Source organism: Bos indicus, chromosome 18 (assembly GCF_029378745.1).
Source record: "Bos indicus isolate NIAB-ARS_2022 breed Sahiwal x Tharparkar chromosome 18, NIAB-ARS_B.indTharparkar_mat_pri_1.0, whole genome shotgun sequence".
Lineage (NCBI taxonomy): Eukaryota > Metazoa > Chordata > Mammalia > Artiodactyla > Bovidae > Bos > Bos indicus.
The window spans coordinates 48,798,865-48,822,926 of NC_091777.1; the positions used below are offsets into that span (position 1 = coordinate 48,798,865).

The window sequence follows — 24,062 nt, forward strand, 5'->3', positions numbered from 1 at the left end:
GGTCCGAGGAGGCACCTGACCCAGACTGGGAAAGAGGTGGTCAAGGAAGCCTTCCTGGAGGAGATGAGATAAACAAAAGTGAGACAGGCAGCCAGGCACCTCTAATGAGCATTCTCACTGCCTCTCACCCCCACAGGCATGCAGGGCTCCACTCCCCTGGACGTGGCAGCTGCCTCTGTCATCGACAACAACGAGCTGGCCTTGGCGCTGCAGGAGCAGGATCTGGAGAAGGTATGGAGGGAAGAGGCCTGGCCCGTACCTGACCTCCTGGGGCACCTGCTGATTCGGGATGCACTCTAGGGGTGCTGTTGTGCAGGGTCCAGAACTGAATCACAAGGGGAATAATCTCAGGGGAGGAACAGGACCTAGTCACTCAGTCACGGTGTGTGTCTGTGCTTAGTCGTTCAGTTGTGTCTGATTCTTTGTGACCCCAGGGCTGAGTGAAAATCCACGCCCCACCCCCCCAGCCGTGTGGACTTGGCACATTTCTTGGCCGTCTGTGCTCCCTGCTTCTGTGTATAGCAGTGAAGAGCAGGGGCTATGGAGTTCAGCAACTTAGGTTCACCTCTCCACACTGCCCCCCTTTGCTGTGTGGCTTTGGGCTAGTGACTTAATTCTCCAGGCTTCCATCTCCTCATCTGTAGAATGAATATAATAGAAACAGTTTCATGTAGTTGTTCTGAGGATTAAATGAGTTAACCCACAAAAGCATTTACAAAACAGTACACACTCTCTGACAGTTAAGTAATTTATTTAACAAATGTTTATTGAGCACCTATTATGTGTCAGGACCCGTCCAAGGCAGTAGGGGTATGACAGTGATTGAGACGGTCAAAAATCCTTGTCCTTGTGAAGCTGACATTCTAGTTGGGAAGATGGAAAATAAACATGATGAATAAGTAAAATATATGGTGTATTAGGACTTCCCAGGTGGCTCAGTGGTAAAGAATCTGCCTGCCAAGTAGGAGCTGCAGGAAATGTGTGTCCGACCCCTGGGTCAGGAAGATCTCCTGGAGGAGGAAATAGCAACTCACTTCTAGTAATCTTGTTAGGATAATTCCATGGACAGAGAAGCCTGGTGGGCTACAGTCCATGGGGTCACCTGGTGACCAGTCCTGGGGGCCGACACAACTGAAGTGACTGAGCACGCACACGTGCATGGTGTATTAGCTAGTGACAAGTGTTAAGGAGGAAAAATCAAGAGAGAAATATCAAGTGTCGGAAGGGTGTGACCAAATTTAGACAAGAGTGGTCACAGAAAGCTTCACTGAGAAAGTGATAGATAAAGTTCTGAAGGAGACAGGGGCCATATGGACATGGAGGGGGAAGGAGAGCCTTCCAAGCTGGGAAATAGCCAGTGCAAGGGCCCTGGGGCAGGAGTGAACTCAACAAGTTTGATAAACAGCAAAGAGACCAGTGTGGTTGTAGCAGAGGGAGACAGGGTGAGTGCTAGGAGGTGAGGGCAGGGAGGTGACAAAGGCAGGCTATATGGAGGGTCTTTGGGCATAACCCTAAGAGAGATGGCATCACAGTATTTGCAGGGTCCCTCTGACTGTGTAGGGAACAGTCTGGGGGTTGAAGGGAACAGTGTGCCCAGGGAGAAGGGGGCTGTGATGGTCCTGGGGGGAGATGATGGTGGAAGATGAGGCTTATTGGCTGAGGGATCCAGAGACAGTCGGATTGCAGAGGTCCCGGGGCAGACAGGGACTTACGCCTTGGGGAAGAAGGTGGTGTGGGTCGAGCCCCTGGCTGAGCCACCCTCTACACTCAGGTGGTGTCCTACTTGGCTGGCTGTGGCCTCCAAAGCTGCCCCATGCTCCTGGCCAAAGGGTACCCAGACATCGGCTGGAACCCCTGTGGTGGGGAGCGCTACCTGGACTTCCTGCGCTTCGCTGTCTTTGTCAATGGTGAGGCGGGAGGTGGCGGTAACAGGGCGGGAGGCTGGGGGGCGGTCATGGGTGGTCAAACCTCCCTCGGGTGTGGTCCATATTCTAGGCCACAGGCCTGGCCCGGACAGGGGTGCCTCCTAGTGGGCACAGGGCAGGGTCCGGAGGTCAGCGGGGGCCTGGAGTTCACCCCTGAGGTGCCAGGTTGAGGGCTGCCCAGGGACGAACCCTGGGCAGTGGCTTAAGAGGCCTCCTGACTCTGCGCACCACCAGGTGAGAGCGTAGAGGAGAACGCCAACGTGGTGGTGCGGCTGCTGATCCGCAAGCCCGAGTGCTTTGGGCCTGCCCTGCGGGGCGAGGGCGGCTCGGGGCTGCTGGCCACCATCGAAGAGGCCATCCGCATCTCCGAGGACCCCGCGCGGGACGGTCCAGGCGTCCGTAGGGACCGGCGGCGCGAGCAGTGAGTCTCCTGACCTCTCCTCGACAGAACAAACCACCCTCCCCAAGCCCCTTGATGCCGCCCCCTCCTCACATCACCACCTTCCCTTGCAGCTTCGGGGAGGAGCCCCCTGAAGAAAACCGGGTGCATCTGGGACACGCCATCATGTCCTTCTACGCTGCCTTGATTGACCTGCTGGGACGCTGTGCGCCAGAGATGCATGTGAGACCTGAAGCCTGGGCTGGGGCGCGGGGCATGGCCAACCTTGAACCTCCTCTTTCAGACATTCAGCGACCTTGATTTAGCTCTTGCTCTGTGGGTGGTCTTAGGCCAGGCAATGCTGGGGACACACCAATAACCAAGAGAGCCTGTGGCCCCACTCTCATGGACCTCCCAGTCCAGTGGGGGAGACCAGGCAATGAGAGCTGGGGTTGTTAGGGCTGCAGACGAACAGCGCAGGCAGAGGGATCAGGGCTGGAAATTCTAGCATTCACTCCAGGAGACAGGGTCCTACTTTATGTGCCAGTGGGTCAGGAAGGGATGGAATGACCAAATGGGGCATGGGGTGCCTGATGACATGCCCACCTCCCCTCTCCAGCTAATTCAAGCCGGCAAGGGTGAGGCCCTGCGGATCCGTGCCATCCTGCGCTCCCTTGTACCCTTGGATGACCTCGTGGGCATCATCAGCCTCCCGCTGCAGATCCCCACCCTGGGCAAAGGTGCGGAGGGGCGGGACTCAGCAAGGGAAGCAGAGGGCCCCCAAGGGCAGCCCTGATCCCAGTCTCGTTGCCCACAGACGGGGCTCTGGTGCAACCAAAGATGTCAGCATCCTTTGTGCCCGACCACAAGGCGTCAATGGTGCTCTTCCTGGACCGGGTATATGGCATTGAGAACCAGGACTTCCTGTTGCATGTGCTGGACGTGGGGTTCCTGCCCGACATGCGGGCGGCTGCCTCGCTGGACACGGTGAGTAGCCTGGCCACCCTCCCAGCCTCCATGGCTGAGATGGGTCATGGGAACGCCTGCAGAACAGTCTAATCTGGATAATGAGGGTTCATTAATTGACTCCTGGACTTTTGTATATGTTTGAAATTTTCTTAGTCCAAAGTAATAAGGGTAATAGAGACTGGGAGGAGCAGATTTGGGGCGAAGATCAGAGGCCCGGGTGGTTGAGTTGCCAGGGCAACCCCAGGAGCGTGCACGGGGACCTGATGTCCCCACCCTGTGCCCCAGGCCACTTTCAGCACGACGGAGATGGCGCTGGCGCTGAACCGCTACCTGTGCCTAGCGGTGCTGCCGCTCATCACCAAGTGTGCGCCTCTGTTTGCGGGAACGGAGCATCGTGCCATCATGGTGGACTCCATGCTTCACACGGTGTACCGCCTGTCCCGCGGCCGCTCGCTCACCAAGGCGCAGCGCGACGTCATCGAGGAATGCCTGATGGCGCTCTGCAGGTGGGGCGGGACCCGGGTGGGCGGGGCTACGAGTGGGGTGGGCCTTGCGGAGAGGTAACCCCGTCCTGTGCGTGTCCCCGCAGGTACATCCGCCCGTCCATGCTGCAGCACCTGCTGCGGCGCCTGGTGTTCGACGTGCCTATCCTCAACGAGTTCGCCAAGATGCCGCTCAAGGTGAGGGCAAGCCCTCTTCAGCTGCGTATTTCCATGCTCCACCCACCGCCTTGCTCTGCGCTCGGACTATGGAACTTTTCAGTATCACATCGCCTGGGCCGGTTAACCTGCAAACATTCGGGCAGCAGGCCTCATAGAAACTTCTTTAATATTCTTACTGCATACTAGGATTCCCAGGTCATTCACTTTGCGTCATTGGTGCCTCTAGCACTCCCTAATTAGAGTTTAATTGCCCAACAGTGAGCCAGCCCCCCTTAATGAACATATATTTGTGTGGGGCGCACTGCTTTTCCTAATCAGTATGCTTATTCGCGTGCTTAGACCACCAGCCTGCCGCTATTCAAATAAGAGCATTTATTTGAATCAACAGTACCACAGCTATCCTGCATGTTTGCACACTGTCTCGTCTATTATTTTTTCATTTGCATGCTTCTTTGCCTAAGGAGATACCCGCAACTCACATATCTTAACTATTTTGCACAATATATCTAAATCAGCCCTATTTTAAATTTGCATATGGATGGTAGAGGCTCTGTCCCCAATTACCATATGTTTGCATGGAGTACTGAGTATGTTTCTACTTGCCATGTTAATTGACGTAAGGACAGATCACTTCATCCTTATGCCCATTTGCACACGACCCTTCCCATGGATTAATATCTGCATGCTTATTTGCGTAAAGCAACACCAGACAAATCCAGCTTTGATTTAATGCCCATCCCGATTCTGAAAAAGAGTGCCAAATTTACATAATCAACTGTCCAGGATCACTTCCCAATATGCTTACCATTCTCTTATTAGCATGTCATTTGCATGATCTACACCTCCTTCATAATTTAAAATCAGTGGTACCCCTCATTCGTTTGTCCCCCTCTTGCTCCCACCCAGCTCCTCACCAACCACTATGAGCGCTGTTGGAAGTACTACTGCCTCCCCACAGGTTGGGCCAACTTTGGGGTCACCTCGGAGGAAGAGCTGCACCTCACTCGTAAACTCTTCTGGGGCATCTTTGACTCGCTGGCCCATAAGGTCTGAGCACCCAGGGCTCCTGAAAGAAACCTGTTTAGAGGGCTTGGGATCTGAAGTCAGTGATCTAAAATGAAATTCCCAGTTTGGGAGTTCAGGGAGGGAAGCAGTTCTGCAGGTCTGGATCTAGGAGGATCTATGATTTGGGTCTCTGGTTTGAATGTCATGGAAGAGGGAATGGGGGACTCTAGTTTGGGGGCTTGGAGAGGATTAATTAGGGGTGCTTTGAGAGTCCGGGTGGGTCTGAGGTTTGAGTTTTAGAGTGAGACCATACTTCAGGTCTGAGGGCTTGAGAAAGAAGGTTGATTATTGGAGGGGTGAATTTGAAGTCCTGGGGCTCCAGAATTGGAAGGTTCAGCCAGGCCTGCAGTGACCCACCCTGCCCCCCTCACATTCCCCAGAAATATGATCAAGAGTTGTACCGCATGGCTATGCCCTGCCTGTGTGCCATCGCAGGGGCCCTGCCCCCGGACTACGTGGATGCCTCATACTCATCCAAGGCTGAGAAAAAGGCCACGGTGGATGCTGAAGGCAACTTTGATCCTCGGCCTGTGGAGACCCTCAAGTGAGGCCTGAGGGCAGTGGGGGGCTGGGGGAAGGAGAAGGTTTCAGAGGTGGAAGGAAGGGCCAGATCCAACATCTGCTGACCCCATTCCTCCAATAGTGTGATCATCCCAGAGAAGCTGGACTCCTTCATTAACAAGTTCGCGGAGTATACACACGAGAAGTGGGCCTTCGACAAGGTCAGCATCAGGGTCCTCCCCTCCCCGGAATTCCCAACCCTTGCCCACCTTCCTCAAGACCCCAGCTTTCCCCCAGACCCAGATCCTCCTAGAGGGCCCCAGATTTCCCTGAGACCCATAACTCCTCCTGGAGCCCTCAACCCCTCCAAGGCTCCTCTTCAGGGTCCCCCAGGCTGGTGTCCACCCCTTATCCTGCTCCCACCCTCAACTCCGTAGTGACACTGTCCCCACCTATCCCATCTCATCCTTCAGATCCAGAACAACTGGTCCTATGGGGAGAACATAGATGAGGAACTCAAGACCCATCCCATGCTGAGGCCCTACAAGACCTTTTCAGAGAAGGTGACCAAACCTTGGGGCCCAAAGTTGGGGGTCCAAAATTGGGGGCTTCAGAGAGGAGGAGGCAGCTTCATAGGCTTGGATCTAGCTGGATCTGTGGATTGGAGTTCCTCACTCATGGACTTTTGTTGTTGTTCAGCCGCTCATTTGTGTTCAACTCTTTGGGACCCTGTGAACTGCAGCAGGCGAGGCTTCCCTGTCCTTCACTATCTCACACTTGCTCAAATTCATGTCCATTGAATCAATGATGCCATCCAACCATCTCATCCTCTGTAGCCCGCTTCTCCTCCTATCCTCAATCTTTCCCAGCATCAGGGTCTTTTCTAATGAGTCGGCTCCATGGACTTTGCCTTCTGGCAAACCTGACTGCCTCCCGTAGATCACAGACTGCTGGTGTCTCTTCTTTTAGAAACACTCAGAGGGACTAGGTTTGATTCCTTGACCATACAACTTAACTTCTCTGAGTCTCATGTGTAGAATGGGATAATGAGAGCTTGTTTGGGAGGCTGTGTTACAGGGCAGGTAAGAGACTTGGTTTTGAATTCGGACTGGATCACTTCCTAGACATATTGTCAAGGTTTTCCCCTTCTTGGGACCCTGGAGGCCAATGAGGCTGAGCCAGGAGGTCCAACCTCCCCCTCCCTCTCACCCCATTCCACTAACTCCACTCCCTCCTGTGCACCCCAGGACAAAGAGATTTACCGCTGGCCCATAAAGGAGTCCTTGAAGGCCATGATTGCCTGGGAATGGACGATAGAGAAAGCCAGGGAGGGTGAGGAGGAGAAGACGGAGAAGAAGAAAACCCGGAAGATATCCCAAAGCGCCCAGGTGGAGGCGGGGCTGGGGCAGGGGGTGGGGTCATGACGGGGTGGAGGGCGGCTAGGAGAAGGGGCGGGGCCAGGAGGGCTGGGGCCAGGTAGGAGGTGGGGTCGAGAGAGGGAAAAGGGCCAAGGGAAGGAAGTGGGGTCAGCGGTAGCGGGGAGGCCAGGAGCGGGGTGCAGGCCAAGAGATCTGGAGCCTGAAAAACTGCAAAGGGCAGAAGAGCAGAGGGTGGCTTAGAGGCAGGCCTTTAAGGAAAGGTCGCAGAGGAGGGGATGAACTGGATTGGGGACTGGGCTTCCTGCGAACCAATCAAGCCCCACCCCCGCCCCTCCCCTGTCACCCCAGACCTATGATGCAAGGGAAGGCTACAACCCACAACCCCCCGATCTCAGTGGAGTTACCCTGTCTCGGGAGCTGCAAGTGAGTCTTCTGGCCCTTTATTTGGGAACATGGAGGTGTCTGTGGTGAGAGGAGAACATCCTCTGAGTATGGGCCTTGACCCCTTTGCATCCACTCCTAGGCCATGGCGGAACAACTGGCGGAAAATTACCACAACACATGGGGGCGCAAAAAGAAGCAGGAGCTGGAAGCCAAGGGTGAGGGCGCCCATCCCATTCCAGCACAGACTCCCCTTCTCCGCAGTTCCCTAGTCACAGGCTCCGGAGTCCTAAGGGCCTGGGTTAGAGTTGCAAGACTTTGAACGATTACTTTCACCCCATTGAACCTTCCTTTCTGTGTCTCTCAGTTCAGTTCAGTCGCTCAGTCGTATCCAACTCTTTGCGATCCCATGGACTGCAGCACACCAGGCTTCTCTATCCATTACCAACTCCCAGAGCTTGCTCAAACTCATGTCCATCGAGTTGGTGATGCCATCCAACCATCTCATCCTCTGTGGTCCCCTTCTCCTCTTTCCTTCAACCTTTCCCAGTATAGGGGTCTTTTCCAATGGGTCAGTTCTTCACATCAGGTGGCCATCACATCAGTACTGGAGTTCCAGCTTCAGCATCAGTCCTTTCAATGAATATTCAGGACTGATTTCTTTTAGGATGGACTGGTTGGATCTCCTTGCAGTCCAAGGGACTCTCAAGAGGCTTCTCCAACACCACAGTTCAAAAGCATCAATTATTCAGTGCAGTACTCTTGCCTGGAAAATCCCATGGACGGAGGAGCCTGGTAGGCTTCAGTCCATGGGGTTGCTAAGAGTCGGACACGACTGAGCAACTTCACTTTGACTTTTCACTTTCATGCACTGGAGAAGGAAATGGCAACCCACTCCAGTATTCATGCCTAGAGAATCCCAGGGATGGGGGAGCCTGATGGGCTGCCGTCTATGGGGTCGCACAGAGTCAGACACGACTGAAGCGACTTAGCAGCAGCAGCAGCAGTCGGCCTTCTTTATGGTCTAACTCTCACATCCATACATGACTACTGGAAAAACCACAGCTTTGACTAGATGGACCTTTGTTGGCAAAGTAATGTCTCTGCTTTTTAATATGCTGTCTAGGTTGTCATAGCTTTTCTTCCAAGGAGCAAGCGTATTTTAATTTCATGGCTGCAGTCACCATCTGCAGTGATTTTGGAGCCCAAGAAAATAAAGTCTGTCACTGTTTCCATTGTTTCCCCATCTATTTGCCATGAAATGATGGGATCGGATACCATGATCTGAGTTTTTCGAATGTTGAGTTTTAAGCCAGCTTTTTCTGTGTCTCTACAGTGAGCGTTTACTCCTGTAGAGCTGTGGGGAGGATGTGGGGAGCATCTGAAAGCAATGTTAGGTTATGCTTATCTCTGTCTATATTCCTATAATTATGCACACTTTCAACTTCAGGAACCACGTCAATGAGAGATCTGGGTTCCCCCTCCTACCAACGCCCCTAATTTCTGGTCTTCGCTCTCCCAGGTGGTGGGACCCATCCCCTGCTGGTTCCCTACGACACGCTCACGGCCAAGGAGAAGGCACGAGATCGGGAGAAGGCCCAGGAGCTGTTGAAGTTCCTGCAGATGAACGGCTACGCGGTCACCAGGCAAGAGGGCTGGAAGCCGGGTCGGGGAGCGGTAGGGATCACGCGCGGAACCCCAGCATAAGCTGGGAGAGGCGAATCCGAAGTAGCGGAGGCGGAGCCAGAGAGAGGAAACTGATAGGGTGGGGCTGGGGCGGGATCAGAGGGGTGTGGCCTGTGGGCGGAGGCGGGGCCAGAGGGGAGGAGTCTAAGAAGAGTGGGGCCTGGAAAACGAAGGTGGTTCCTGGAGGAGTCCAGGGGAAACTGGAAAGAGGCGGGAAATACCGGTGATCTGGGTCTGAGCTGACCCCTCGCTCCGCCTGCACGCAGAGGTCTTAAGGACATGGAACTGGACACGTCTTCCATTGAGAAACGGTTCGCCTTCGGCTTCCTGCAGCAGTTGCTGCGCTGGATGGACATTTCTCAAGAGTTCATCGCTCACCTGGGTACGAAGAATTCCCTCCTCGCGTCCGCCTTAGCTGCAGTTTCATCTAGGGACCCAGTTCATGCATTTCTGTCCCCGCCCCCGCGCCCTCCCCATTTAGTCATTGAGCTAGACTTTGTTCTAGGGATTTAGAATAGGACGATGAACAAGATAAAGATCCCTGTCCTTTGGCAATTTACATTCCGGTGGTGGATACATTCCCGCGGTGGATTCAGACAATTAACGTTGGAAATAACGTGATCACTTAGTGTGTTAGAAAGTGATTAGTGTTATGGGGAGAGGAATACACTAGAGCCAGCTAAAGAGGGCTGGGAGTGTGGGCCAGTTGTAAATAGAATATTCCAGGAAACTAGGGAGAGCGCTACTTGGTCATCTGGGGAGAGTAAATCAGGCAGAGGATCAGCCCGTGCAGAGGCTGCAGATGTATTAGGAGGTCTGTGTGGCTGAAGCAGAGTGGGGTGGGTAGGGTGGTGGGGAGAATGAGAGGAAATGGGGTCAGAAAGGTGACAGATCAAACCAGACTTTACACCATGGTGAGGATTGTGGCTTGTTACTCTGAGTGAGATGGTGCCCTGTGGGCAGTCTAAGCAGGAGAGGACCCTGGTCTGCCTTGGGTGTTCACAGGCTCCCTCTGACTGCCTGTGGGGGGTCAGGAGCAAAACAGAATTAGAACTGGGAGATTCTGGGCCTAGTTTGAAGGCTGAGGCTGTTAAGATGTCTTGCAGATGCCTCTTATATGTCACTAAGAGTCACAAGTGGGGACCCTGTAATCCAGGCTTCCCCCAGAGAGCGAGCCACCCTGGAACCCCCAAATTCCCTTCAGCTAAGTGAAAGGCCCAGCAGGATTCACTCACACATCTCACCCCAAATCCCATGCGAGTGGGACCCCTGTGCTGCACACCCTCCTGGATACTCCCTTTCCTCCTGAACCTCAGTTTCCTCATCTGTGAAACGGGGATTCTGTTCACTATAACCAGCAGTGGTTCTGTCCCTTATTTGCTAAGTGACCTGAAGTAAGCTGTTGCACCTCAATTTCCTCATCTGTAAAATGGGGACGAAGGACCAGCCAGGCCTCCCATGTTGGGAGGAGATTTTACGAGGACTTTTCTCACGGTGTCAGAGACATAGCAAGTGTTTAGTAATTAAGCCTTATTTTATTATTATTTTAGTAGTATTATTTTAATAATATGAATTATTATTATTACTATGATGATGATGATTGAAACAGATTTCCACCTTAAAGTTAAATCTAGGGGACTTCCCTGGCAGTCTAGTGGTTAAGACCATGCTTCCAGTGCAGGGGGCACGAGTTTAATCCTGGTCAGGGAACTAAGATGCCACATGCCATGCACTGCAGCCAAAAAAAGGCTAAATTTAGCTTTTAAAATTTCCCCTCCTCACCTATCACAAATTCTTTTCTTCCTGTCTACACTGACTTCTTTTTTTATTTATTCATTCCATATTTACTCAGTGCCAGGTGAGGAGGGGGAATGGCCTTACCCCATTCCAGTTTGTCCTTCTCTCCATTTTCAGCATCAGGAAGGGATTGATCAAGGAGTTGGGATCAGATGAAAACAGGGAAGAGAGGTTTGCCTCAAAGCCGACAGCAGTGACTTCATACCAGGAGCTTATCTGCTGTCATACCCTCAGTCTGCCCCATCAGAAAACCCTGATTTCCCTAGACTTGAAGCCACCATGACCGCTATTTGCCTTCCCCCACCAGAGGCCGTGGTCAGCAGTGGACGAGTGGAAAAGTCCCCTCACGAACAGGAGATTAAATTCTTTGCCAAGGTGAGAGGTGGCCACAGAAGCTGAAGGAGGCTGGGGACTGGTGGGCTTTCCTCGCCCTACACCCAATCCCCTTTATCTCTTCCCCATGCCCCCAGATCCTGCTCCCTTTGATCAACCAGTACTTCACCAACCACTGCCTCTATTTCCTGTCCACCCCGGCCAAAGTGCTGGGCAGTGGTGGCCACGCCTCCAACAAGGAGAAGGAAATGATCACCAGGTGCGCCCCCCGCCCCCACCAGGACTTCTGACTCAGACCCCTGACCTCATGGCGTTGTAATCCTGGGTCCTTTTCTCCCAACCTTGGACTTTAAAGGCTCTGTCCTGGGTGCTGGGCACTGATCAGTCTACCTGCAGAGGTGATTGAAGGGCTAGGGTGACAAGCTGTCCTGGTGTGCCCCCCAGGATACGGGACTTTCAGGCCGACTGGGATGAGTCAGTCATCCTATTAGAAAGGCAGATCGGCCTCCCCATCCCCAGCGTCCCAGTTACTGCTTGAGACTCTCTAGCTGGTTCATCTCTCTGCCCCTCCCCCTCCCTCTGTCTCCTTCATTTTCTCCCCCATCATCCTTTCTCCTCCTGGCTCTGTCCCTCTCTCCCTGTCTTCCCTGTCTCTCCTCCTCTGATTGTGTCCCCTCGCTGTCCTCGCTCCCCGTTTCCCCTGTCCTGTTCCTTTCTCTTTCTTCAGCCTCTTCTGCAAGCTTGCGGCTCTTGTCCGTCACCGAGTCTCTCTCTTTGGTGAGTAGGTCTGCTCCCCAAGCCCTTCTCCCAAGTCTTCCCTCTCTTCGCCTCTTCACAACCTCACCCTGAAGAGATATGGCCCAGGTTCATGCCTTAATCTGAACAACCTTCACTGTTCTTCCTCTGGACTTGGACATGGAGTGGGTAGTCCTGGGAATGGGACAGTGGCTGGGAGAGTCCTGGGCCCTGCCACCCAGGAGTGCCCAGACTCCTCACCAGACAGCGATGGCCCAGAAGTCAGGGCTGGGGTCGGGGAGGGATCGGCAGGGGGTCACAGGATGAGGAAAGGACAGGGGCCTACGGAGTTGGGGTGGGGTGGGTGGAGAGAGATGAGTTGAGGTGGGTGAAGAGGGAGCTGCTGTCGTCATTACCCTTCCTTCACCCAGGCCCACCTTCCTCCCCCAGGCACGGATGCCCCAGCTGTGGTCAACTGTCTTCACATCCTGGCACGCTCCCTGGATGCCAGGTGGGGCCATGGGTCACGGTGCCCACTCCCATTCTACCCCTGCCCCCCGCCGCCCCCACCCCTGTTCTCCTGGACTCTCTGCCGTCTTGAATCTCAGATTGCAGAGTGCCCCCACTTCCCTCCTAGGACCGTGATGAAGTCTGGCCCCGAGATTGTGAAGGCTGGCCTCCGTTCCTTCTTTGAGAGTGCCTCGGAGGACATTGAGAAGATGGTGGAGAACCTGCGGCTCGGCAAGGTGTCACAGGCGCGCACGCAGGTGAAGGGCGTGGGCCAGAACCTCACCTACACCACTGTGGCCCTGCTGCCGGTCCTCACCACCCTCTTCCAGCACATCGCCCAGCATCAGTTTGGAGACGATGTTATCCGTAAGGGCTACTGATCCCAGGGACCGTGGTGGGGCTGGGGGTGTCAGTTCCACCAACACCATCCATCCCAGTGTGCCTGGTAGAGTCTGCGGGTGTTTCAGTGTTACGTTTATTGAGAGGTTTCATTGCCGTAAGCAAAGTGTGCATTCAGTTCAGTAAATTGGTAGGGAAGAGAATGAGTTAATCAGAATATTCATTCCATAGATCTAACAAAAGACCCTCCTTCACTGTAGCTTAACCAGTTACATGTATATTTCTTTTTAAAAACATCTTTACTTACTTATTTACTTTTGGCTGTATTGGCTTCCCAGGTGGCGCTAGTGGTAAAGAACCCACTTGCCAGTGCAGGAGACATAAGAGACACGGGTTCAATCCCTGGGTCGGGAAGATCCCCTGGAGGAGGGCATGGCAACCCACTCCAGTATTCTTGCCTGAAGAGTCCCATGGACAGAGGAGCCCGGCGGGCTGCAGTCCATAGGGTCACAAGGAGTCAGACGCAACTGAAACAGCTTAGCACACACATACATGTTGTGTCTTCATTGCAGCACACGGGCTTCTCTCTGGTTGAGGTGCGCGGGCTTAGCTGTCCCTTGGTTTTACCTTCCACTTTGAGTGTAGCTTCCCAGGTGGCTCAGTGGTAAAGAATCTGCCTGCCAGTGTAGGAGACGTGGGTTCGATTCCTGGGTTGGGGAGATCCCCTGGAGAAGGAAATGGCAACCCATTCCAGTATTCTTGCCTGAAGAATCCCATGGGCAGAGGAGCCTGGTGGGCTACAGTCCATGGGGTTGCAAAAGAGTTGGACACGACTTCGCAACTAAACCACCACCGCTTATGATGAAGGGATCTCCAAACTTGTTGTTGAACTCTTGAATATGAGCTGCACACACAGTGACACCTCATCCCTAAATATTCAGCCTGGAACATCTAGATGTTGCAGAACCTTTTCTCCTGTAACCACAATTTCAGTATCACTCTTAACCTGACTATGGTTAGATTTCCCCATTACCCTCAAAATGTCTTTGATTTGTTTTTTAATTCAGAATTCAGCGAGGTTTCTCTCACTGCATGTGCTTGTCATGTCTCTGTCGCCTCATTTCAATCTAGACAGTCCCCCTGCCCCCTCATGACATTTAGGAAGTTGATGAGGTTCTTAACCTGGCCTCCTGGGGAGTGTGTGGATAACCGAGATTGGAGTCAGGATTGGATGTCTGTTTGCATATTCTGGAGGCAGTGTCCAGCATTATCATCAAAGAGATCCATGACCCTTCTCCAAGGAAAGAAAAACTAGCCTTTATTGAATGTCTGCTGTGTGCCCTGTCCCAATTGCTTTCTGAGTATTAATTATTAATATTAATAATTATTATATTAATTATTATAATTAATAATACTTTCCGAGTATTGTTTAATCTTCACAGCAACTCCCTAACGAAAATACTATATTTATCCACATTTTACAGAGAGGGAAACTGAGGCCCAAACTAGTAAATGGCAGGCTGGCTCTACAGCCCCTGCTCTTACTCTGTCATTTGGAGACAAAGGAGGGGTTAGGGGAGGACCGGACTAACCCCAACCCCACCCTTTCTCCCCTACTCAGTGGATGACGTCCAGGTCTCTTGCTACCGAACACTGTGCAGTATCTACTCTCTGGGGACCACCAGGAACCCTTACGTGGAAAAGTAAGGAGAGAGATAGTTTGGAGCTGGGGTGGGGACTGTTGGGGCTCAGGGATGTGAGGGCTCAGGAGAAGATGGGAGTGAGTGAAAAGCTGGGAGATGGTTTGTCCTCAGAAAACATGCGCACGGTGGAAACTGCAGTTCCTTCAGTTCCTCAGTGTGGCCACGTGAGGGCACTCATAGGTAGGCCAGTGAAGGTGGCCAGAGGCCCTTGGCACCAGGATGCTAGGTTGTTCTCCACTGGCAGGGGGTACGCAGAAACTCTGGTGGCCCACGGGAGCCAGGCATGCTGGGGGGAACTGGGGAGGGTGGCTGGCAGTGCCCAAGTGGGCTTTCCTGAGCCCAGATCACCGACGGAGAAAGAGGACATTCAGGAAACCCAGGGAAATGGCTACATCGGTGGCCACCAGTTAATGGCAGCTCTGCTCCTAAGGGCTCTGGGAGAGGCACTTCTGTGGAGTACAGGACTGGGATCCAGGACTGGGCAGAGGGGGCTTGGAAGCTAAGTACAACCTTCTCTTCCAGATTGCGGCCAGCCCTGGGCGAGTGCCTGGCCCGCCTGGCCGCGGCCATGCCAGTGGCGTTCCTGGAGCCGCAGCTGAATGAATACAATGCCTGCTCAGTGTACACCACCAAGTCTCCCCGGGAGCGGGCCAGTAAGTGGGGTGGGGCTGGGGCGGCTGGCAAGGGTTGTCTTCCGCCCACACAGGGTCCAAGGAGACCCATTGTGAAGGTAGTAGGGTCCAGTCTGGGCCCTGAGGTGTTGAGGATTCCCCGGTTTGCGGGTGCTTCAGATTGGGGAACCCCAGAGCTTATGGGGACACCAGTTTGTGGTATGGACACTGAGGTCGGGGCATGAGGAGTTGGCATGCCCTGACACCCTCCCTGTACCCCAGTCCTGGGGCTCCCCAACAGTGTGGAGGAAATGTGTCCTGACATCCCAGTGCTGGAGCGGCTCATGGCTGACATCGGGGGGCTGGCTGAGTCGGGGGCCCGCTACACGGAGATGCCGCACGTCATCGAGATCACGCTGCCCATGCTGTGCAGTTACCTGCCCCGCTGGTGGGAGCGCGGGCCCGAGGCACCCCCACCTGCCCTACCTGCCGGGGCCCCTCCACCCTGCACAGCCGTCACCTCCGACCACCTCAACTCGCTGCTGGGGAACATCCTGCGAATCATCGTCAACAACCTGGGCATTGACGAGGCCACCTGGATGAAGCGGCTGGCTGGTGGGTCTGGCGAGTGCGCGGGTCCAGAGAACTGGGGCCAGTGTCCTGGGACTCGGGTCTCTGGATCTCAGAGGGAGATCTCAGGGTCTGTGCTTTTCTGGGAATGGGGAGGAGTCAGATCTCGGTTTTCTCGGGATCACAAGGCCAGAGATCATTCCCAGGAGCCTGAATCTCAGGGTCATAGCGTCCGAGATGGATGCATGGATCCTGGGAATCTTCCAGGCTGGATTTGGAATTTCTGGAGCCTTGGAAAGGGTTAGGGGCTGAGTCAGAAGGCTGAGTTCCTTATACAAAGGGTCAGAGAACCAGGTCAAACATCGGGGTCCCTGATATGGACAGTTAGGGTTCTGGGTCCAAGGTCAAGAAATGAGTCTTTAAAAGGTTGGAATTCCTGGTTCATAAGTTCCATGTCAGGGGTTGAGTTTTGGATCAGGGCCAAGCTAGAGATCAGAGCTGAGGTCAGAGGCCAGGGTCAGAGGCCAGAGAAGGTAAGAAGCCAGAGGTATTGGTCAGAAATCATGTGGTGAGCTCCATCTGGGTATAGACCAGGTCAGAGGTTAAAGACTGGAGTGAGATCTCATGGGCTAGGGTAGGGTATCAGGTTAGGATTCACTTGTTGGGGTCAGAGGTCAAGGACCTGTGTCAGGCTAGAGGGTCACAGTTTCAGGTCAAAGGTTATGGTGGGTGGGATACAGATTCAGGTGCTATGTCAGAGGTCACAGTCTGAGGTCAGGCGTGGGATCGTAAGTTGATACTGGGGTCAGACACGAGGGTCAGGCTGGGATCAATGTTAGTTTGTAGGTCAGAGGTACAGGTTGGAAGTCAGGGATGGGAACAGAGGTCAGGGGTGGGATCAGAGGTCATAGATGAGGTGCTGGAGTCAGCAGCCGGCCAGCAGCCCATGCGCCCCGTCTGCTCCTGCAGTGTTTGCCCAGCCCATTGTGAGTCGGGCCCGGCCGGAGCTCCTGCACTCTCACTTCATCCCCACCATCGGGCGGCTGCGCAAGCGGGCAGGGAAGGTGGTGGCCGAGGAGGAGCAGCTGCGCCTGGAGGCCAAGGCGGAGGCCGAGGAGGGCGAGCTCCTGGTGCGGGATGAGTTCTCTGTGCTCTGCCGGGATCTGTACGCCCTTTACCCGCTGCTCATCCGCTACGTGGACAACAACAGGTCGGCATGTCCCCAGCTGTCCCCCACACCCCTCAGCCTGGCCTCTGGCTTCCCTGGACCCCTTCTGACCTCTGGCCTCTGACTTGCTATGTACTTGCAATTCCCACTTCATCCCACCCTACCTCCTGACCCCCAGCCCCTGTTGCTTATGGATCAATAGAAGCCAGCGTGTGTTTGCTCCCCTTCTGCTCCTTTAAACCTCCTGAATCTGAGGCCCTGTGAGGGTTGCAGTGTTAACCAGAAGGAGCCGTATTTCCCTCTTTCATCGCTGGTCACCATCCAGACCTTGCCAGCCTAATATGCCCCAGAAACATGAGTCTTTGTAAAGGGCAAGCTCAGATATCAATCAGTTGCTAAAACATCTCCCTGAAATCAGAGGCACCATTTAAAGTATTATGAAGTCTTAGGTGCAGCCAGATCCAGGGCTTGAACAAGTTTCAACTCCAAGTTCCATCTTGGTTGGAAAAGATTTTAAGGTTGTACCAGGGCTTTGTAAGCAACAGTTCACGGATTGATTAGCTATGTCTGTCCCGGGAGCAGAAGCACACAGCAGTATGCATGCTATATATATCCTCGCGCGCTCATCTTTGTGCACATGAATGGGTATTGCTGTAGGATAGATTCCTAGGAGCAGGAATCGAAAAGTTTGGACAAGTAAAGCGAGGTATATTCAACACAGTGAAAATACTAATGGCAATGAAATTGAACAGATTGTTGTAGCATGAATCTCACAAACATCAGGTTGAATGAAAGAAACCAGAAAATTTTAAATAGTGTACATATCATATCATCTTTTTATGTAATGTTCAAGAACAAAGATGATTCATGGTCTAGAAGCCAGGATAAGGATATCTTTCAAGAAGAGGATGGGGGCACAAGGTAACTTCTGGGAACTGGAACTGTTCTTTTTTTAAAACTATTTATTTATTTATTTGGGTGTGCTGGTCATAGTTGTGGCATGCAGGATCTTTAGTTGTGGCATATGGGATCTAGTTCCCTGACCAGGGATTGAACCCAGGCCCTCTGCATTGGGAGCATGGAGTCTTAGCCACTGGACCACCAGGCAAGTCCCTAGAAATGTTCTATTTCTTGACTTGGGTGGTGGTTACCCAAATCAAGTGTGTTCACTAGACACTTTATACATATGTTATACTTCAATAAAAAGGGTTAGAGACAGAAAAAAATTTTCAGTAATTGTCATTTATAATTTTTAAATCATCTGAATGGCCAGATTATCCTAGAAAGCTCTCCCTCTCCCGTTTGAGTCTCTGGGTGCCCTCCCCTGAAGTGTCTCCCTGCTGCCCCCTTCCCTGGGGGTCCCTGCCCTCATCCCTCACCAGCCCCTTCCCCTGCCTGCCCAGGGCACACTGGCTGACCGAGCCCAACCCCAGCGCGGAGGAGCTGTTCAGGATGGTGGGCGAGATCTTCATCTACTGGTCCAAGTCCCATGTGAGTCCCCACCCACCCGCCCCTCCTCTCTGGATCCCCGAGCAACTGCTGCCCAAAGAAGCCCTCCTCCACCCTGTCTGATCCCCAACACCGCCTCCCCCACCAGAACTTTAAGCGCGAGGAGCAGAACTTTGTGGTCCAGAATGAGATCAACAACATGTCATTTCTGACGGCCGACAACAAGAGCAAAATGGCCAAGGTTGGTACTTTGTTCTTGGAGGAGGACTTAGCCAGGAGGGAAGGGGGGACAGCCTCGGGCTTCCTAGCTGACCCCTCTTCACCCTGCCCGCGCCCTCCTCATCCTGGTCACGTTCCCTGAAGCCCTCACAGCAGCCCCTTCCCCATTCTCCTTCCTCCCCACCTCCCCCTTCTCTCAGCTCCATCCCCTCCCTCCCCCATTTCCCTCTTCTTTCTCCCTCTCCTCTCTCCTCCCTACCTGCTTTCTCCTCCCTATCACCCAGCACCTCATCTTACTCCATCCTCCCCACCTCCCTCTTCCACCCCAATTTCCTCCTCTCACCTCTCCCACTTCTTTCCTCCTATTCCTTTATTCCACATCCCCACCTCCTTCCCTCTCCCCTTAGCCTTCCCTGAACTGCCCTCTAAAGGCCAAGGTCAAAAGGACAAACCCACCATCCTCAGCGAGGTCTGGAATTCCCCGGCTGGGGGATACACGTCAGGGTGGGGCAGAGGAGCTGGGGTAGGGCAGGCTTGGAGGGACTGGGGTAACACTTCTTGTCTCTGTCTGCACCCTGATGCAGCAGACGGGAGATGTACAGGTCAGCCCCACGTCTGGGACCTTCTGCATGGCTCTTGGCTAATACCCTCTACCCACCCGCCCCCAACCCCAGCCTCTGCTCTGCCTCCAGAAAACCCTTCCCCTGTTCCCTGCCTCTCAGCCTTGGCTTTCGGCCCCACCCTCTTTCTCTTGCTCCACCCCTCCTCCCACTAACCATCCCCTTCCCGGCCCTCAACTTTTGGTAGTTTTTTTTTTTAACTTTTATTAAAAAAAAATAAAAACTCTCCTCTCAGCTTTCCCCAGAGCTTCAAAGCATCGTGGACTGAGGTTCCAGGGAATGGGAATGGGGGTGCAAAAGGCACGTGCATGATTGGGTTTAAGGCCTGGACTTGGGAATTAGACCGACTCAGGTTAGAATCCTGATTCTTGGCAGTGTGATGTTGGTCAAGTGTCTTACCCTTTTGAGCCTTAGGCATCTGGTCGGTGGCCCCCAGCCCCAGAGCTCTGTAAGGACCCAGTGAGATGCCGCATGTGCTGGCACATGGGTCACACTTTGTATCACGAGCTGGCGTGGATGTGGCTCTGGCTGAAGCTTGCCACCTGGGCTTTTCATTGGCATGACTGGGGTGGCCCTGGCCGTGGCTCTGCACCCGAGGCTCCAGAACACGGCTGTGGGACTCTGTGCCCCGTGTTTCTGCTTCCAGATCTTTCTGGACCTGTCTTCTCTCTTGTATCTTCTGTCTTCCTGTCTCCTTATTCATCTTAGTCTCTCAATCTCTCTCTCGATCTCTTTCTTCCCACTTCTCTTGTCTCTTGGGACTCTTCCCTGTTCTACATCTTCATTTCATTCTCGGGAACTCTGTCTGGGGCTCTGAGATGGGGGTTGTATGTGTGTTGTAGGGGCAGGAGGGGTGTCCTAGTGAAAGTTCTGAGGGGATTCTGGGAGAAGAATCCCGAGGTTGTGGAAGCCTGGAATTGGGGGAAATCTGGAAGGATTTGGGATAGAAGCTGAGAATTCGGGATAGAAGCTTTGATCTGTGAGACTCTGGGGTCAGGGCTCAGGGTCTGAAATGAAAGATCAGCAAGGTCTGGGGTGGAAACTGAGGCGGCTCTGGGATCGGGGAGGGTCTTTCTAACATTCAGGCGTGGGGCTGGATTGTGGACAGTGGTGGCAGGGTGGGGCTGGGGCAGAGGCCAGGCTGGGACTCAAGCTGGCACTGAGCTCTGTGTTCCCACAGTCAGGTGGCTCGGACCAGGAGCGCACCAAGAAGAAGCGCCGGGGTGACCGGTACTCCGTGCAGACGTCGCTGATTGTGGCCACGCTCAAGAAGATGCTGCCCATCGGCCTGAACATGTGTGCCCCCACTGACCAGGAGCTCATCACACTGGCCAAGACCCGCTATGCCCTGGTGCCTGCTCAGCCCCTTTCTGGGAACTGCCAGGGTCCAACTCAGCACCTTACTGAGCCCCACTCAGCACCCCTACTAAACCCCCGCCATCTCTCAGGGGCCCTCCCTAGGACCCTCCTGAGTCCTCCAGGACCCTGAGGGCTCACTGGGCCCTCTAGAATGCCCTGAACCTTCCCACAGGATGCTGAGGCCCCCACTTGGGATGCTGTCAGAACTCTGGATCCTAAGGACCCTAACTGGGACCCCACTGGAACCCAGGAAGGCCACTAAGACCCCCCTAGGACCCAAAGACCACATCAAACCTTCAGGAACGCCACTGAACACCAACCCCACCTCTGCCAAACTTGCTAGAATCCTGAGGATCCCATCTGAGACACCTTAAGCCCCCTGAGACTCCTCCAAGTCCTCTGCCAGGACCTGCCCAAGTCCCTTGGGACCCACAGAGCCCCTCATGATCCCACTGGCCCTCCTCTGAACCTCTGGATTCCCACTGGGCTCTCCAGCTCACTCTCTCTTTTCCTCAGGACCCTGTGGATCTCTCCCCTTGGAGTCTGTTAACACCCAACTGAGCCCCAAAGACTCTTAGGGGCCCAGTGAGCACCCTGTGACCTTAAGTAGCCCCCAGGTTCCTAATGACTTCTTCCCTAGGCTCAGAGAGAGACTGAGACCCCTTGTAAGCCCTCTGGGACCCCAAAGAGGCTCCTGGGGCCCCTTTTATCCATTATATGGGAACTCCCCCCCCAGATCATTTTCAGCCTCAGGGACCCAAGAAGTCCTCCCAGGATCCTGCCCCAAGACCCTTAGAACCTCCCCCAGGACCCTGCTAAGCACCCTGAGGATCTACTAATCCCCAGGACCCTGAAGACCACTGATTCTCCGCTGATATCACAAGCATTCCCTTTCCCAGAACCCTAAAGCCTCCTTCCCTCAGGACCTCAAGCTTTTCCTAGGACCTGTTGAGACCTGCTGGACCTGTTGAGGCCTGCTGAAATCCCAAAGGGCCCTTCTGACCCCTTAACTTGGTTCTTGAGCACCCCCTCTCCTGGGATCCTAAAGAACCCCCACCCTACTGATCCCTGTTTTAGTCTCTGTGTGAACCCCGCCAGTGACAAGTGATTTGCCTGACCTCCTTGACCTCTGATGACCTTGCTGCCTCTTATAATCCCCCTCACCTACCTCTGATTTTCAAAAATTCCCTGCCCATCTCCCACTTACTCCCAGCCCCACTCTGACCCTCTTCTGACCTCCTTTTATGACCTTTGAGGATATCCTCATGTCAACCCCTACCTCCTCTCATACCCCAACGAGGCCCCTCTAATCCTGATTCTTCAAGGTGCCTTCAGTGGCCACTCGGACTCCTCTCTGACCATTCCTGACCTCTGGATCCTTTTCATTTCTCTTGAATCCTCTCTTGGATCTTGGGGTAGTGGGGCTAGAAGGGAGAGGGTTGTAGGACAAGGAGGATGCTGGGCCCTCCGGAGTGACCCAGCCTGGCTTGTCTCTTCAGAAAGACACAGATGAGGAGGTCCGGGAATATCTGCAAAACAACCTTCACCTTCAGGGAAAGGTACGCCTCTGCCTCCTCAATCTGCAACTGAAAGGGGCGCATCAGGATAATAGCAACAGTCACAGCCAGCTTTTGAGCCCTCATATCGGTGCCAGGCATCGAAAGAAGGACCTTAACTCGTACTCAATCCCTCAGTGAATCATCGTGGCATTGAATCGTGGGGTGGGGGCGTGGCCCTCCCAGAAGCCCGGCTGAGGGAGGAGGGAGCGGGCAAGGGAGAGGCCTCAAGCCGGACGATCTTCCTCCTCTCAGGTCGAAGGCTCCCCTTCTCTGCGCTGGCAAATGGCCCTGTACCGGGGCCTCCCGGGCCGCGAGGAGGACGCTGACGATCCGGAGAAAATCGTGCGCAGAGTTCAGGAAGTGTCCGCCGTGCTCTACCATCTGGAGCAGGTGTCTTACTGCTGAGTGGTCAAAACTTGGTCTCTGGGCGGAGCCTGGGGCGGGCTTGAGCCTGTGGGCGGGGCCTGCGGGTGAACTGCCGGCCTCTGGGCGGGGCAAAGGGCGGGTCTTAAATCTTTTGTAGGGGATGGGCCTTGAATTTTACAACGAGACTTAAAATGGAGGCTTTGATATGGGAGTCAGACCTGGCGCGCAATCTTGGACCTAGGGACAGCGCCGGTGCAGAACTTTGGGTCTGAGAGTTAGGCCTGGTGGAGACGCGTTGACTCTGTGGGCAAGACCTTGGGCGGGTCTTGAGATTGGGGCGGGGCCTAAGGGGGCGGTCTGAGTCTGTGGGCGGGGCCTATGAGGGAAATAATTGGTCTGCAAGAGGAGAACAGGTCAGAACTTTGACTCTATTGGCGGAGCCAGTCAGGGTGTTCCTTCGGCCCTGTGAATCGTCCTGAATTTGGACTGGGCACAGATGGGGATTTTCACTCGGGGCTGGAAGTGGGAATCAGACCAGGGGCAGAACCTGGAGCCATGACACATAATCCCGCCACCAGATCGAGCACCCTTACAAGTCCAAGAAGGCCGTGTGGCACAAGCTCTTATCGAAGCAGCGCCGGAGGGCAGTCGTCGCCTGTTTCCGCATGACCCCCCTGTACAACCTGCCCACGTAAGACACCCCGCCTCCAATGGAGGAAGGGAGCCTAAGCCGCCTTGGAGAATGGGTGGGTGAGGAGGCGAGAGGATGGGGTGCGCACCCAGTGGGGTCCTGAGGAATGGTTAGCGGAGGCAGAATGGTTAGGGGAAGCGGTGCGAGGGACGTGCATGGGGAAATCTTGCTGACGCCTCAAATCTTCCCCTGCGAAGGCACCGGGCCTGTAATATGTTTCTGGAGAGCTACAAGGCGGCGTGGATCTTGACGGAAGACCACAGTTTTGAAGACCGCATGATAGATGACCTTTCAGTGAGCTGGGGCCTGCCTGGGAGTGTGGGGGCAGATGGGTAGGGCTGGGGCCCACCTCCAGGGGTCATCCTTCACACTGAGCGGTGTGGGAACAGGGGCCCCTGGCTTGGGCAGAAGCAGGGGAGGGTGCAGGATGTGGGAGAAGAGAATAAAAACAGTCTAGCAGGGCTTATCGGAGAAGGCAATGGCACCCCACTCCAGTACTCTTGCCTGGAAAATCCCATGGATGGAGGAGCCTGGTAGGCTGCAGTCAGTCCATGGGGTCACTAACAGTCGGACACGACTAAGCGACTTCCCTTTCACTTTTCACTTTCATGCACTGGAGAAGGAAATGGCAACCCACTCCAGTGTTCTTGCCTGGAGAATCCCACGGACGGGGGAGCCTGGTGGGCTGCGGTCTATGGGGTCGCACAGAGTCGGACACGACTGAAGCGACTTAGCAGCAGCAGCAGCAGCAGGGCTTATATGAGAGACAGATGGGGACTCTGGAAACCCCTACCCAAAGCCCCACTCCTTCCTCCAGAAAGCTGGGGAGCAGGAGGAGGAGGAGGAGGAGGTGGAAGAGAAGAAGCCAGACCCCCTGCACCAGCTGGTCCTGCACTTCAGCCGCACCGCCCTGACTGAAAAGAGGTGAGACCCTTCCTGGGTCTGCAAGAGGGACTCACTACCTCTTCCCACCCCAATCCTTGCTCCTCAAGAGAGAACCTCTGTGTCCCGGGAAGGGGGGACACCCATAGCTGATCCTTTAATGTCATTTAACTGGGACAGGCAGAGTCGCCTTGTACCACTGTG

The 24,062-nt window shown here is 54.2% G+C and overlaps 1 protein-coding gene across 5 annotated transcripts in view; it reads left to right on the forward strand.

Annotated features, from left to right (window-relative positions):
* RYR1 (ryanodine receptor 1) overlaps positions 1-24,062 on the forward strand; it is a 128,709-nt gene that overhangs the window by 54,896 nt on the left and 49,751 nt on the right. For 2 of the 5 annotated variants that reach the window (XM_070770967.1, XM_070770970.1), the window contains exons 42-76: positions 137-231; positions 1,772-1,907; positions 2,160-2,346; positions 2,439-2,547; positions 2,924-3,044; positions 3,122-3,291; positions 3,559-3,779; positions 3,863-3,953; positions 4,842-4,982; positions 5,381-5,544; positions 5,644-5,722; positions 5,975-6,064; positions 6,749-6,889; positions 7,229-7,303; positions 7,404-7,479; positions 8,784-8,907; positions 9,214-9,329; positions 11,052-11,119; positions 11,215-11,336; positions 11,805-11,854; positions 12,263-12,323; positions 12,450-12,688; positions 14,283-14,364; positions 14,887-15,017; positions 15,258-15,590; positions 16,515-16,755; positions 18,117-18,204; positions 18,311-18,403; positions 18,966-18,983; positions 20,182-20,352; positions 21,860-21,919; positions 22,172-22,309; positions 22,864-22,976; positions 23,174-23,270; positions 23,794-23,900. In XM_070770967.1, coding sequence (XP_070627068.1) covers positions 137-231; positions 1,772-1,907; positions 2,160-2,346; positions 2,439-2,547; positions 2,924-3,044; positions 3,122-3,291; positions 3,559-3,779; positions 3,863-3,953; positions 4,842-4,982; positions 5,381-5,544; positions 5,644-5,722; positions 5,975-6,064; positions 6,749-6,889; positions 7,229-7,303; positions 7,404-7,479; positions 8,784-8,907; positions 9,214-9,329; positions 11,052-11,119; positions 11,215-11,336; positions 11,805-11,854; positions 12,263-12,323; positions 12,450-12,688; positions 14,283-14,364; positions 14,887-15,017; positions 15,258-15,590; positions 16,515-16,755; positions 18,117-18,204; positions 18,311-18,403; positions 18,966-18,983; positions 20,182-20,352; positions 21,860-21,919; positions 22,172-22,309; positions 22,864-22,976; positions 23,174-23,270; positions 23,794-23,900 — 4,348 coding nt within the window. The remainder of the gene's footprint in view (positions 1-136; positions 232-1,771; positions 1,908-2,159; positions 2,347-2,438; positions 2,548-2,923; positions 3,045-3,121; positions 3,292-3,558; positions 3,780-3,862; positions 3,954-4,841; positions 4,983-5,380; positions 5,545-5,643; positions 5,723-5,974; positions 6,065-6,748; positions 6,890-7,228; positions 7,304-7,403; positions 7,480-8,783; positions 8,908-9,213; positions 9,330-11,051; positions 11,120-11,214; positions 11,337-11,804; positions 11,855-12,262; positions 12,324-12,449; positions 12,689-14,282; positions 14,365-14,886; positions 15,018-15,257; positions 15,591-16,514; positions 16,756-18,116; positions 18,205-18,310; positions 18,404-18,965; positions 18,984-20,181; positions 20,353-21,859; positions 21,920-22,171; positions 22,310-22,863; positions 22,977-23,173; positions 23,271-23,793; positions 23,901-24,062) is intronic. The other 3 variants (XM_070770969.1, XM_070770971.1, XM_070770968.1) reach the window with 2 other exon arrangements.